This window comes from Micropterus salmoides, unplaced genomic scaffold (assembly GCF_014851395.1).
Source record: "Micropterus salmoides isolate LMB-PRFRI ecotype aquatic unplaced genomic scaffold, ASM1485139v1 Ms_hic_scaffold_10, whole genome shotgun sequence".
Lineage (NCBI taxonomy): Eukaryota > Metazoa > Chordata > Actinopteri > Centrarchiformes > Centrarchidae > Micropterus > Micropterus salmoides.
This window is the reverse complement of record NW_024040041.1, coordinates 9,570,008-9,585,025: the sequence shown is the minus strand read 5'-3', so window position 1 is coordinate 9,585,025 and position 15,018 is coordinate 9,570,008. Positions and strand designations below refer to the sequence as shown.

The following is a 15,018-nucleotide window of genomic DNA, read 5'->3' as shown; positions in this document are numbered from 1 at the left end:
GACACATTTCACACCACACCCTCCACCCGGTCCCGTCCCACACTCAAGAGTTACCCAGCAGCCTTAGAAGAGCAGGAGGAGGTGACAAGTTACTCTCCAAAATGATAGACAGTATATATCCACTTTTATTTATCCACGTTTATTTATAAAGCAAGGGTTTTGGTTAGATTATATGCCTCTAAAATGTACATCATTTGAATTATCACACAAACACAAAGTCACTTTTTCTTTTTGTGTTTAATGCTCAGAAGGCCACACCTGCTACTAAATAATTCTTAGTAGGACCTATAATCATCACACTAATTTGCACAATACTTTTTGGCTTGACGCACGTCCCTCTACTTGTTTTTACCTTTACGTCACTTCCTGGTTTCATTTCCAAGGAAAACCCATTATTAAGTATTGATCTTGCATTGCTCTAGATCAAACAATACGAGTCAGCTTTCCCACTGATTTAATACTTGATCAAATCCAGTTAGAGTGTGGGTAGTGTGGGAGACAGCACAAACATAGGATTACAAGCAGTTAAAAAACAGCAAGGAAGAAACTCTGTGTCATTGTGTTTTGCTGTACCAGACTGGTCAGGTTTCTTTTGAAAGGCTGGTGACTAACCTGCTCTCCTCCAGGGCAGTCTTCCAACACAGTGCTGTCTCTCCTGCAGGTTTACATGGTGAGAAGCTATTTGTTGCTCTTGATTGCAGTGAAGCGCCAAAGTGACTCGCAGTGTTATTGAGTCATATTATCTTTAAGTCTCTGACATAGCTCTGGAACAATTTAACGAAGTTTGCAATATTCCTGATGGATTGCTTACAGGACACAGCTTTTGAGTGGGCAATCATCGGCTGAAAGCGCCATCTAGTGCTTAAAGATTATACTGTATAGACATTATATGCAGATCGCTGTAGACTAAAACTATACTGTGATGTGCTGATAAGTGGGACTTTTTTCGTTCTTCTTGTGCGTCGATTGGCTGGTTGTGGTTGACCGAGGGTGGAGGAGCTGAGTTACGCTAAGGTGTGCGTAGGAGGACCTTTGCGCTCCGCTGCTGTCCAGTCAGGTGGCGCCCACACACTCTGACCACATTGATCGGTTTTACTCCAGACTCGTATCTCGACCTGAATGGGATGTAAAGGACTTGATTGCAGTGCGCTTTACTCGGCCTTATTTTCAAAACAGATTCAAGCAGCTTCAAGACATGAGCGGTAAGCCAACATTTACGCTTTGCAACAGTTAGGGCGTTGCTTACTCTTTTTATTTATGTTCACATTCGTCTGAAAGTGCCAGACACCGTACAACTACGCTTTAAATATAGCCTCTTATAACCTATTACTGGTTCACCAAAGAGTACCTTATCATTGGTTATCAGGGTCTCAGGTCCGGGTTCCGGTTTGTGTCAATAAAATTAAATATAACCTACCGCTCTCTCTGCAGCACTTATAGCAAAATAGGCAAAGCCTATGGCCTATATGATTGATCAGTATTTTTTGTAAATATAAAACATTCAGTGACGATGTTTGAAAAAGTGAAAACAACTAATGATGAACGTTACCTTATTATAATTATTATTATTATTATTATTATTATTATTATAAATTCTCATTTCATTTGACACGTTTCACCAAAATCTCTTTTCTCAAATCAGTAAAAGTAACAATATAAACTTCTGGCAGTTTTGCAAAACTATTAGTGTATTTCGATCATGTCAAATGAAAAATATGCATACAAAATGTAGTAAACATGGCATTTTAGAGATAAAAGATTAACCAAAGAAGCAAGAAGTAAACAATGTGGTGATATCTCTACATCTTCTACAACAGTCTTCTTGCTGGTATATATTATCCTGTCAGTAGATAACACCTGTAGTGTTTCTTCAGTTTTCATTTTCGGAAAAAAAAAGAGCTCATGGTAACATTCCATACAAAATATTATTACCAAGTTTTGTGTTTTCTACTATACTTTGAGGATAAGGAGGTGGAGTTGTGGTAATCACATGAGGACAATGTCTCAATAGAGTGTTGATGGGTAATGACAGAGATTCCAGACCTGCCTCAGCCTGCCCCTTTGCTAAGATCAGATGCACAGAGCAGCAGGCACATCTCTCCTGTTATGAGTAAATAGCTGGGTAAATACAGATATACTTAGGGAAAGTACTTTTAGAGTTATTCTCATTGTCGATTAATCTGTAGGTTGGCTTCTAGAATTGAGATAAAAGTGTCTTTAAAAAAGACAAATGGCCGTCACAAGTTATCAGAGCCTAGAGTGGATTCTTTGTATTTCTTTCTTAGGCTCAGCAGATTTTTAAATAAAATTATAAAATGAAATGAATGCTTTACAGAATGCTGTGACATGAGAAAGAAACTGGTGACCAACGAACAGAAATGAGACATGGGATTTGGCCTTAGACCAACACAGCTTTTGGGGGCTTGTGTTACAGTGTGCCTAGTTCAGCAATTTCTCACTGGATGTGGACGGCTTGTAAAAGCTTTCTACTCACAGAATCAACCATTCTCTTATTATTACTATTACATGTGCGTACAATTTGCATTAATATGTGTCCGGTTTTTATTCACTTTCTCTCCTTGTCCCCTCTCACAGTGTGAAGTGAATGGGGCTGAGAAAGCTTTTGTCTGTAGTCCCCTGTTGTGTTTTTAAGTTTGCAATATGAGTCACACTAGTATTTTCATTCCTGTGCTCTGAGACACTGACCCAGAAAGTGCCCTTCCAACTTAAGTTTACGACCCTCATAACAGCAGGCCCTTTGCGCTACAGAAATTAGACAGTATATAAAACCACTTCTGCTGTTATCTAACATGATGTATGAAATATAAGCTCTCTGTCATTGATGCAGACATTTCAAGGTGTCCTCTTATGTGATATTTGACGGATTTGTGATATTTAATGGATTTAACACCATATCTGCTGTCCATGGGGCAACTGGCTTGAAGTAAAATGTTAATCTCTCAGACTTTCTCTTTTGTAGGGAGTAAATCCCCCTCAGCATTCCTTGGAAGATTTCCAGTAAGGAGCTCCATCTCATTCTTTCACTATGCAGCAAAATCCTTTTATTCATTCTTAAAAATGCATAAAAATGTCATGCATAATGAGGCTGATATTATAGGAATCAAAAACTATTTCACAAAGGTGGCTCACATGTTTGCTTCTGATGTCTTATCTTTGCGATGAAAAGCAGACAGACTGTGAATGTTTAGAAATCATAGTAGTAACAAACTATAATGACCCACGTTTGATGGCTGAGAGTTGCAGAGATACAGATAAGCCTAGTCAGACAAAAACAAATACCGGTGGAATTCTCAATGGGCAAAAATATTTTGTCTAGGACTGGACATTAGCAATGTCTGTAAATCTGCCCCTCAGGGTTGAAGAGTGACGGAGAAAAGACACAGTCCAAAATATCTGTTTTTATTTGTCTCTGTCAGTGCACAGTCCTTTTTACAGTACTCAAACTTCCTGAACTGCTTGTAAATGTAATTTTTGGTCTCTTGCAGGTGTCACAGTTAGGGCAGAGGAGGCAGACATAGCTCAGGAGGAGGTGCAATCTACTCCCCAGTGGTCAGAGGAGCGCTGTGAGGAGCTTTGGGATCGCGTGGAGGGGGTAAGGCACAAGCTCACACGCATCCTCCACCCGGCCAAACTCACTCCGTATCTGCGCCAGTGCAAGGTCATCGATGAACAGGATGAAGATGAGGTGCTCAACTCCACACAGTACCCACTGCGCATCAGCAAGGCCGGTGAGAGGAGGACAATTTCATTTGAAAACATCAGTAAATCAACATAGTGACATCAGCCATCTAAATAAATATTATACGCTCTTTTAAACACATTTTCAATGATGAAACTGCAGTATTAAGATTAACTTTAATAAATGGCTTGTGGTAGACTGAGCGGCATTAGTCCAGTCCATGAGGGCTTGGCTTTGGAATCGGAGGGCTGCTGGTTCGAGTCTACCACGGACCATTGCTGAATACCCTAATTGCTCTCCGGGCTGTCCTAGTTAGGATGGTTAAATACAAAGAACAACAAATTTCCCCTCTGGGATCAATAAAGGCATCAGTTAATAGCTAATTTGGCATACTTTCAATGTTGCCAACTTGCTAAAATGTAACGTGATGTGTATTATTAGAAAATCAAACTGTGAAGGCAAACCATAAACAAACATGGTACAAAAAAAGGGAAATTCTTCAATGACATATTTGTTTTCTGGCATTTTTGCCTTCATGACACAAATAATAGGAAACATGGGGGACAGACAGACATACAAGATGGTCTTTAACTGATGCAAATGCTGTATAGAAGCCATGAAAGTAATCTACAATATTATGAGATCTTTGTGAAAATGGGTAGCAGTAATGTAAAGAACAACATTATGTGTGAGGAAGTTGTAGCTTCCCTGCTGTTTCTATGCTGGATTCACTTAAATAGTAACTTGTAATAGCTGCAGGTGATCAATCAGAACCCCACAGGTATCTATATAAATTGTGAATGATTGTGCGGCAGGTTGTCAGACTGGAGCAGCAGGTAGGTAAAAATAAATGTTCCTGTGAGAAAAAATTAGGCAGGAACTCAAGAGGGAGTAAAGTGAAAGAAAACAGCAAATAAAGGGGAGTGTAAGGCAGACAGAGAGGGAAGTGTGAGGGGTGAAAAAACATAAAGATGAAGGGGAAGATGGGATGACATAAGCACCCAGTTCATATAATTTAATTACCAGTGAGTTAGCTCATCCTGGGGCCAGTTATTGATCATGGTTATCTTTGAAATACCTACAGTATGTAACTACAGGGGTAAATGACACTCACATCAAAGATGTAGCATTTTTGTCGTCACACTGTTTCAGCTGTGATAGTTTGCAGTGATCAAAATGCTGAGATGAGCTTGCTTGTTTTGTTCTAACATTGTCCATGTTAAAGACATTGTGATAAATTCCACGTTGTTGTAGTTTTTAAGACTACTTTTTCCCCCCTTTTGTTGAACAGGTCGTTTGCTGGACATCCTGCGTGGCCAGGGCCCGCGAGGACTTCAAGCCTTCATGGAATCACTGGAGTTTTACCACCCAGAGCAGTACACACAGCTGACTGGAGAACAGCCCACTCAGCGATGCTCCCTCATACTGGGTAAGCAGGGATTTCACCTCATGTCGGGGATAGCAGAAGTGTGGACTGTCTTTCTGTCGAGATTATTAACTATTTCAATGACTACGTGCATTTGATTTGATTAGAAACATTTTTAGATTTCTACTTTAAATTTTTTCACAAATATTTCAGTTTTAAGTCTTAAGACTTGAATCTGACTTAGGCAACTGGTGTTGGGCACCTACAGGGGAGGTTGTGTAAAAAGGTTGTTTTTATTGGCACATAATAAACACACTAAGAGGTAAGACATTTATAGCTCACTAAGGTTGAATGTTACATGGCAAACAAACAGGCCTGAGATACAAGCACGTAAAAAGTGTTCAATGTTATCTAGTAAATAAGTACTCTTTGCAGAACTGAGCACACACTTCTTTGTTATTATTATGCTTAGGAATATCGATAGGCAGGTTAAACAAGCAGAATAGGAGGTTTCACACTAAAGATGCGCTAAAGAAGATCAAAAGATGTAGAGTCAGTGTGGAAAGAAAGAAAGAAAGAAAGAAAGAAAGCTGTAAATCAAAAGAACAGTTGGTTTCTCTTGGTAGATGACCTCTGCTTTCAGTATACCCAGATATTTATGAATGTGACAAGTGCATGCCTCACACATTAAAATTAGTCTCTCTGACTTGCATTACAGATTACTCTCTCCAAACATTAACCAGTAGCCCCCATGACCTATAACCTCCCCCTGTCTTTACTCCCCAGATGAGGAAGGTCCAGAGGGTTTGACCCAGTTCCTGCTTCTGGAGGTGCGCAAACTGAGGGAGCAGGTTCGAAACAGCCGTTTGTGTGAGCGACGCCTGTCTCAGCGCTGCCGGATGGCGGAAGAGGAACGCAGCCGTGCTGAACGTAAAGCTCAGGAGTTATGTCACGACAGAGTGCAACTAGAGAGGTTTGTCTCACTTTGGTAATTAGCTTAGTTTGTTTCCCTAAGTTTGTATAGAGGGCTTCACTTTCTTCGGGCAAAGATCGCCTGCAATTAATAGAATTAAAACTACTATGAATCCATGATCAACAAACTTTAATGTCACAGAAAACACATTGTTTACCATGTTTTTCACAAAACTAGATCAACAAGAAAAAATAAGAGAATGTGTACACTGGATGATTTGTGATCTCAAGGCTGCGTCAGGACTGGGAGTCGGCTAGTCGAGAGCTGAGCAAGCTGAAGGATAGGCACCTGGAACAGGCTGTGAAGTACTCCAGGGCCCTGGAGGAACAACGCAAGGCCTCCATCCGTGAGAGAGAACTACTGGGGCAGGTAGGTTACTTGAGAAGAGCATAAAAACAGAGACTGTACACTTTCCATTCCATTATGTTTTTATATTAAGTTTCAACTTATTTTACATTTAGATTTAAAGTGCATGTTTGTTAACCACAACCAGGTTTTAAACTCATTGAACTTACAGATATTAATACCAAGGACTTGTCTAACCTAACCACAGTCTTTCACTGAGAAACTCAGCTGAAGCATTCAGAGGCTTCTCAGTGGTAAGAGTGAAATGAAAGGATGAGTCATTCCCTTTCTACCACCACATTCCTTAGCTGGTCATGATTCAAAAAGCAGCTGTATACTTGCTGCAGAAATGGTGAATTTGCTAATAATTGTGATCTTCTTGTCACAAGTCCCCCAACTTATTCCCACCGTTCCCTGTTGCTTTACACTAAACAAGGGTCTGTTTGCCAGAGAGACAGTTTGTTGCAAAACCATGTCATATGCAGAGACATGGAGAGATTTTTTAAAAGTTTTTGGAAGACTTAGAATTTCACCCAAGGCAGTTCAAGTAAAAGTATTTCAGCTGGCACAAATCTGCAACTGAAATGAGCGGTCCTAACCAACTGCGTAGATTAGGACGCAGTTTGTGTGCTGTCACAACATGTCGGCCATACCACTGACAAATGAACCACTTGGTTGTGAATACCTGGAAATGTTTGTGGTGATGATATCAATAACCTCTACCTCTATAGTCTTGTTACCTTATGTGCAGTGTGCCTGCTAATAGAGGAATGTAGTAGGTATTGTAAGTGTGCTTGGTTTGCCCTCAACTATATGTTTGTACCACGTATGCTACATAATAGTCCTGTACTTATAGGTTATTGTTAATTGTTAAAAGCTTATGTGTCATTAATCTTATATTAAATTGTTATCCTTAAAGCCCATTAGCCATGCCATTGCATTTTAAACAGCTGTTTTACAATAGCATGACAAAAATAAATGCTTACATTTCAAAATTTCAGGGTATGTCTGCTTTGCTTGTTCTCCATACAGGTAGAGGAACTACGGTCCAGGTTGACAGAGGAAGAGAAACAAACAATGGATACTTCAGGGCCTACTATGCCAGCCAAATGTGTGCTCTCTGATGAAATCAATGGTTCTTCACCTGCTTTACCAGAAAAGCCACTGCACAGTATTGAGGTTCGGAAACATGAGAATACAGGAACTCAGATGAGCGACACAGTTCCTGCCACTGGAGTTATAGTATGTTTTTAAACCTACAATGTTTATCATCCGAAACACCTTTATAACTGTCTCATTTTGTGTCAGAATCAGCCACTGTACTTTTTTGATTAGTTTTAAAGTGATGTCTCTAAAGGTGCAGTGTTTTATGCTCTAAAAATGTTCTTTCTGATGTTACCCGAGGCTCTGATGGATATCCTGCAGCAGGACCGCAAGGAGTCTGCAGAGCAAAGGCAGGAGCTCTGTGATATCATTACCAGAATACAGGCAGAGCTACAGAGCACTGAGGAGCACAGGGACAAGGTGAACAGTTGATGTTAAAGATTACATTTCTGACTTTAATCAGTTGTTGAATTGTTGATTCACTGCCAAAGCCAGTGTTTCATTTCTTCTCTGCCTTTGAATAGAGGTTGTAATGATAAACTGTGTTTGTAGTTGGAGTCCCAGTGCAAGCAGCTGCAGTTGAAGGTGGGAACTCTCCAGCTGGACTGGGAGACTGAGCAGAAGAGGAGTGTGTCCTATTTCAACCAGATCATGGAACTGGAAAAGGAAAGAGACCAGGTCAGTGTGAATGGAGGGTCTGAATCTGAGGATGGATTAGTACCCCCTGGGGACCACTAAAGCCTAGTTCACACTGGTTCACACTAATTCACACTAGGCTTTAGCCCGATTTGCTGCTTGTGATCCGGAGTCAATCAGCGGTTGATCGGCGATCGCCAGTCGCTATGTGTGAACTACTCAACGACGCATCACAAAGGCTTCCCGACACATTTCTGACACATCGCCGACGTCTGCCAGATATCTAGCATGCCAAATGTCTGTTGGAGTCGGCAGACTCAACATCCACATCCAGCCAATGAGAGCAGGCAGCTGGCAGAACAGGCAGCTACTTTTTCACCACAAAACACTTTTTACTCACCTCCTCCAGCTCTCTTTGTAGCTCAGACAATCCCTGCTACCTGCGTGTACTAATCCATTCTTTCACTCATATTATTTGTCTTTATAATTGCTATCTTTATAATAACAAACAACAGCTGTTTTGTCTTTAGGTGTGCGTCATTTCACGTGTGTTTTCTTGACAAAACGTGGTTTGGAGACCTGCGTCGGGTGACAGAGCCGCTGTCAGCTCGCATAGTGTGTGTCCCCCTGTCACCGATCAGTCATGTAGTGTGAACGCCACAATGACTTCAAGATTCCCGTCACAAGAGGGCAAGTTGTGTAGTGTGAACGGCACGGCCATTGTCCGACGCTGTAGTCTGCACAAGCCTTAAGTACTGAAGCTCAGTTGTAGTTGCAGTGTGTAGCCTGGTGCATGTTTAATTTCCCCCATATTTGCATTAGCATATACTATGGAAACGTCTTTCTTCATCTTTTTATCAGGCTCTACATAGTCGAGACAGCCTGCAGTTGGAGTACACTGACTGTCTGCTGGATAAGAACCGTCTGCGTAAATGCATTGCTGAGCTGCAGGCCAACATAGAGCAGCAACAGAGGGAGCTGGAGAGAGAGAGGGAGAGGAGCCGGGAGCAAATGGAGCAGAGCAGCCCGTGTCCACACTGTGTGAGTTGACACAGGAGCACAGCAAGTTAGGAGTACAGTACCCTCTTTTCAATGCAACCACAAGCCCTATTATACATATATTGTTCCCTGTGTCTGCACCCCAGTCCCACCTGTCCCTGTGCAGTGAGGACCAGTGCTACGGCCCCTGCTGTTCCATCGGCCTGGACTTGAGACCCCAGGCCAATAGCACCCGTCTGCTGCTACGAAAGGTCGGGGTTACCATTTATCTCCCTGGTTACCATACCTATTATTTTACTCATATTCAAAACAGCAGTCAAAACACCATCACCATAGTCTTGAATTAAATCAGTTTCACTGCTCCTTGTCGTGGGAATGTGTTGCTGCTGTCAGTCACATGAGTTTCTGTTCATGTGGTGTAACTACCTCCACTGCTTCTTTGTGTACTGTAAGGGATAATTTCCAAGGGACGTAACTGTGGGACTGCAACAACATGTTTCCTCCCGTTTTTTCTTGTTTTCTTGTGTTGTTATTACACTATGCCAGGAACGCACATTTCAGACTTCAAAGTAAATTTCTTCAGCTACAGTAGGGCATTATTATTGCCATGTGTATGAGATATTATAATAGATTCTTATGCAACTCTTAGCGTGTTAGAACTTGCACAATACTTCTCACTAGCTGTAAGGTCATACTCTATTTACCATTTTTTTTGTGTGCCACAGATGAGAGGCCAAACCAATGAAAACTCAGAGGGTAAGTTGTGTGCACCAACACCTGGAAGATGCTTCTCTGGTTTCGCACAGGCAAATGTAGTAGTTGTATTTAAGGACTTCATTTATTTAAATATTCTTTCTGCTCCTTCACAGATTCTCGTTCCAACTCAGAGGAGAATCTCTTTTCATCAGTGAGTATCACAACTCTGCTCATTAACAAGCACAGGAACGAAAGAAAAAAACAGAGAAAGAATGAAAGAGTCACAGAATCTTTATCTCTGTACCCTCAGACAGAAGACAATGAAAAGGAAATAAATCGGCTTTCCACGTTTCCCTTTCCTCCCTGTATGAACTCCATCAGCCGACGATTCAACACAGAGTGAGTTTATCAGCCCCACATAACCCTGCCAATTTATATTTTCAGCCTGTTGTAACTAATTTCTTCACCTCCATTCAATTAACATCCCTTTTTCCTGCTCTGAAAAGGTTCGACTTGGAATCCGGCGGCAGTGATGAGAATGATAACATTTCAGGTATATTTGAGTCTGTCAAGTTTTGCATGAACAACTGTCACAGTCTTCTTTGTTAGTGAGGACCAGCCTTGTCCTCATTATCAGTCATTCAGAATAAAAGTAAATGAACTTCTAAATGATTGTCTGTATTTTTCATTTGGCATCAAAGTACAATAAAACAAAACCAGAGAAGCTTGCTTTCCATGCAGTATATTATGAGCTTAAGTTTTGAGTCTCTCTGGTGTTTTCAGGTGAGCAGAGTGAACCTTCTTTGTGTGGTTCCTGGACCTCCCTACACTCTCATCTCTTCCCTCCTGACCTGGTCAACCTGCCTGCATGCTCTCCACACACACCCAATCCCAGTGTTCACAGGTACAGCTTCACAGTTTTCATGCAACTAAAGGTACTGCAGTATCAAACAATTTAAGGGATTTAATTTACAAAGGTATGGTTTGAATATTGCCCCCTGGACCTTTTACAGCTGTTACACAAGTGCATCATCAGTTTCAAAGCCTCCATATATAACAAATATAATTTTAAGCAATTTAATAGAAAGTGATTAACAGTTCATTAAATGTTTATAACACTTTTGAAAGGGTTATTGTATTATATACAAATTGATGTGAATATACGTTGAAAGAAATTCTTAGAGCACAGAACAAACAGAAAAGTTAAGCTTTTGATTATATAAAGTCTTGTAGTTGTACTGCTCTTTGCCAGATCTGACACATCTGCCTGATGTGTGTGTCACACCATCCTTATCTTATTGCTGCCCATCCTTTTCATCTCTCAGGACACCCCCCATCTCCCCATCTTCAAGTCCCCCCATCTCACCCAAGTACAGAAGAGCCAGTCTAGCTGACGACATTAGGATAGTCGGTGGAAACAGCACAGGGATCTTTGTCAGCTACGTGAGAGCTGGTTCCCTAGCCGAACAATGCGGACTGAAGGAGGGGAGTGAGCTGCTGGAGGTGTGTGTCTGTATGGTGAATAAATTATGTGATATCATCTATTTTTGTTTTTTCATTTTTAGACAAATACACATTACACCTTTGGCTGTAATGTGTGAAAAATGTTTTGCAAGCTCCTTTATTTGCAAAAAGTGTAAATGAAATGAAACATAAGAAATAGAAAAACAATGACCCTAAGAATGTGCGGCTGGAGCATTAACGTGCAGTTTTCTCGTCATGTTATCCAGCTTGACCGGGTTCTGTTTGGTGGGGGCAGTGTGCTGCTGGGTCAGTGCACTGCTGAGGTAGCCCACTTTTCTCTGCAGTGGTGGACTGAGCCATCAACACTCAAACACCAGAGCAACCCAGAGGGTGAGTCCATTTTCTCAGAGATTTAAAAAATATTTTTATTAAGCATTAAGTCTTGAAACTACTCCCCATCACACATGTAAACTTGTGTTCACTCGTGTCTCAGAAAGGTGAGACTGAGCTGTCCCTTCTTTTCTCCCCTGTCCTCAGCATACGCCAAGCTGTGCGCACAGATGTCATTGCCTACTTTTGTGGGTGCCGACTCCTTCTATGTGCGTGTCAATCTCAACATGGAGCCTCATGGTGACCCGCTGTCTTTGCGTGTGTCCTGCGATGACATTATACATGTCACAGACACGAGGTACAATGGAAAATACAATTGGCGCTGTTCACTGGTGGACCCACGCACAGCCAAGCCCCTGCAGGCAGGAGCCATGCCAAACTACAACAGGTACGACAATTAGACATTTGACAGCTAGGCTATGTTGTTTTAGATTGGATTCTAATTCTGGCCAATGAGGATTTTTTTTACAGTAGCTCTGAAAGACAAACATTAACCTGATTTGAACAATAGTAGCATGTTAAAAGTAAGTCCTAAGCGCCATATTTTATTTATGCAGAATTAGGAGTGTAAATAACCTGGACTGTACCATTTTCCATCTCAGGGCACAACAGTTGTTACTTGTAAGGCTACAAAAAATGGCCCTGGAGCAAAAGGACCTTAAGAAGAAAGTGGTAAGTCTGCTCATATTGAAATGAACAGCAGGCTAAATTTCAGTCACTGTGCTTAACTAAACTGTGGCAGAACTGGTAACCACAGTTACAGTTACAGCTTTTAGATTATGTAACTATTGTTTCATTCCCCCCATTTCCCTAAATGTAGTTTTTGAAAAAAGCATATGGACGTCTACGATTGGTGAAGGCAGCGGACCCCGTTTGCCGTGGGATTGGTTCCACAAAGCAGGTCCTTTACACACTGAGCAAACGTAAGATCTAGCCATAGTATTCCCTAGGAACACCAAATCTGTATAGTATCAGTTTTCTGTGTGCGTACCTTCATGTGTGCCTGTACCCTCAGGTCACGAGGAGCACTTGATCCCGTACAGTGTAGTGCAGCCGGTGCAGGTTCAGACTAAGCGGCCGGTCATCTTCTCCCCCCGTCTTCTCTCCCGTGGTCTCATAGAGAGGCTGCTGCAACCTGTGGACTCTGGGTTGAAGTTCAACACCTGCCCACCAGGTATGTCCACAGCCCACACACTTATTCACACACACGATGCTCCAAATACTGAAACTCAGCGAACAAAAGGGTGATTCTTCATTTGACCATCACATAACACACCCTCTGTTTCCTGTGGTTTGCAGAGCCCATCCAGGCCTCAGAGAGACGAGACAAGAGAGTTTTCTTGTTGGATTCCTGTAGTCCAGACCAGGCTCTGGGCATACGACTGCAGTCAATACAGGATGTCATCAGCCAGGTAATGAAAAAAAAAAAAAACAGATAACCTTATTGTTTTTCCTCTGCCAGACAAACACATAGTCACACAATTTGATTTCTGAACTGCGCCACATTTTGTTCAGTACTTGTAACCATTTCAAGGCACAAACATCCTTTAAGAAAAAGTAAGGAGGATGTTTGTGGATGAAATCAATAACCAGTCATAGTTATTAGCTATATCACCTGTTCATTTTAATGAAAGAGATGTTCACGGTAATTAGAATGAATGTATACTGTCACACATTATCTGTCTCAGGACAAGCACTGTCTGCTGGAGCTGGGGCTGCCCAGTGTTGAGGGTTTATTAAGACAGGGCATTTACCCTATCATCATCCATATCCGCCCCAAGAACAAAAAGCACAAGAAGCTGAGGTAAGTGTGCATTTGTTTGCTTTGCAAGTACAGTAAATTAAGGGCTACAGTAAGTATACATCAGATTGCAGCAGTACTTCATTCAGGCTCATCCACCATGCACTTCACACCATTCAGGTAGTAGGGTAAATAAGCATTTAACCTAATATTCAGGCAGTTTGGTATGTTAGCCTACAGATATAGCAAAAAGTCTTCTTTTGAAAGAACCCAACATTTTTTCCCTGACTTGTTGCATCTGACCTTCATACACGTGAAACAGGAAGTTCTTTCCACGGTGTGGAGAGGATAGCATAATGGAGGAGGTGTGTCAAGCCGAGGAGCTGCAGCTGGAAACACTGCCCCTGCTCTACTACACCCTGGAGCCCAGCACCTGGAGCTGCACCAATGAACTGCTGGCAGCCATACGCAATGCCATCCACAGCCAGCAGAGAGCAGTAGCATGGGTTGAACTGGACAGGCTTCAGTAGAGATGTAGAATTTGAGAATAAAGAATCCGGCAGCTGCCTGCAGGCACCAAACCACAGCCAGGTTTCTATGGTGGAGTAGCATTTAGTCTTAGGTCATCCTACTATTCTAAGTGAGTGGACCAAGATCAACTTTGGACCTACTGGGAATCACAAAGGAGGCCAAATTAGGCCTATGTAACAGGAATATTATTATTCTCATTTATATAGCCAAGCTGGACTGGCTACAATGACAGAATAGTAAAATATTGTTTAAACTAAAACAGATCAGACGCACATAAGGAAGGTACATGTCAGTATCCCTCCTATAACTGTTTTTATCAATAGGAATTATACTATGTTAGTTTTTGTTCTCATTCAGACAGCTTACTTACATTTTATTATTTAACTGTACTTTCAAAATTATGCTCAAGGCATCAGTGCCCAATTTTTAATGCATTTGAGTCAGTGGTCATTCAGTTATGTTGTGAGTGGAAAGTTGAGCTGTGAGGACACAGGACGAAAGGGTACAAATCTGCTTATCCACATTTTATATTTGCAGTAAAGACTGCATCATTTTTATTCACACTACGTTGTACAACAGAAGCTGTAGTTCACTATGACTAAATGGTGATGTTTTTTTTACTGCAAATTCTTTTTTTCTTCTGTAACCAGTTTAAAAAATAAATTCATACAAAAACAACTGATTTCTTCTTCACTTTTGTGCTCAAATACGCGAAATACTTGATATAATGGTTGTTTTATTTGTTGTTAGACATCAGTGAACTAGATTCAATAGGGAAACTGAACTAATAGCCTAACCTCAAACACAAATACAATATAGACAAAGTAATGGAAAAGAAAAACTTATTTTACATTCATTAGGTAGAACTGCTCAACTAGACTAGACTGTTTTATTAATTCCAACAAAAAAACATTCTATGTGTTTTCATTAAAGGAAGAAAAAAATCAAGTGTTTCTCTGTCAAAACTACCTGAAAGTGTTAACATTATTCCTCTTCACAGGAAGAAGATTCAGCACCCTGATAAATCTTGTAATAAATCAATCAATTAAATAAATACATCAGTTTTTGGACAA

General features: G+C 41.1%; 1 protein-coding gene across 1 annotated transcript; it reads left to right on the top strand.

The window, feature by feature from the left end:
• Positions 1-929: 929 nt before the first annotated feature.
• On the top strand, positions 930-14,623 carry zmp:0000000896 (caspase recruitment domain-containing protein 11). The gene is made up of 24 exons (XM_038695013.1): positions 930-1,202; positions 3,507-3,749; positions 4,992-5,129; positions 5,853-6,039; positions 6,270-6,408; positions 7,417-7,626; positions 7,789-7,908; positions 8,041-8,166; positions 8,986-9,165; positions 9,270-9,374; positions 9,849-9,879; positions 9,993-10,030; positions 10,130-10,218; positions 10,326-10,372; positions 10,603-10,723; positions 11,145-11,322; positions 11,550-11,673; positions 11,821-12,061; positions 12,276-12,345; positions 12,494-12,596; positions 12,689-12,847; positions 12,973-13,085; positions 13,362-13,477; positions 13,737-14,623. Exons 1-24 carry the CDS (start codon positions 1,196-1,198, stop codon positions 13,942-13,944), a joined length of 3,093 nt encoding a protein of 1,030 aa, XP_038550941.1. The 5' UTR covers positions 930-1,195; the 3' UTR covers positions 13,945-14,623.
• Positions 14,624-15,018: the final 395 nt, after the last annotated feature.

Coding starts and splice junctions, on each gene's coding strand:
- zmp:0000000896 (XM_038695013.1), top strand. Junction 11,674..11,820: donor ACACCAGAGCAACCCAGAGG/GTGAGTCCATTT, acceptor CCCTGTCCTCAG/CATACGCCAAGCTGTGCGCA. Junction 12,848..12,972: donor GTTCAACACCTGCCCACCAG/GTATGTCCACAG, acceptor TGTGGTTTGCAG/AGCCCATCCAGGCCTCAGAG.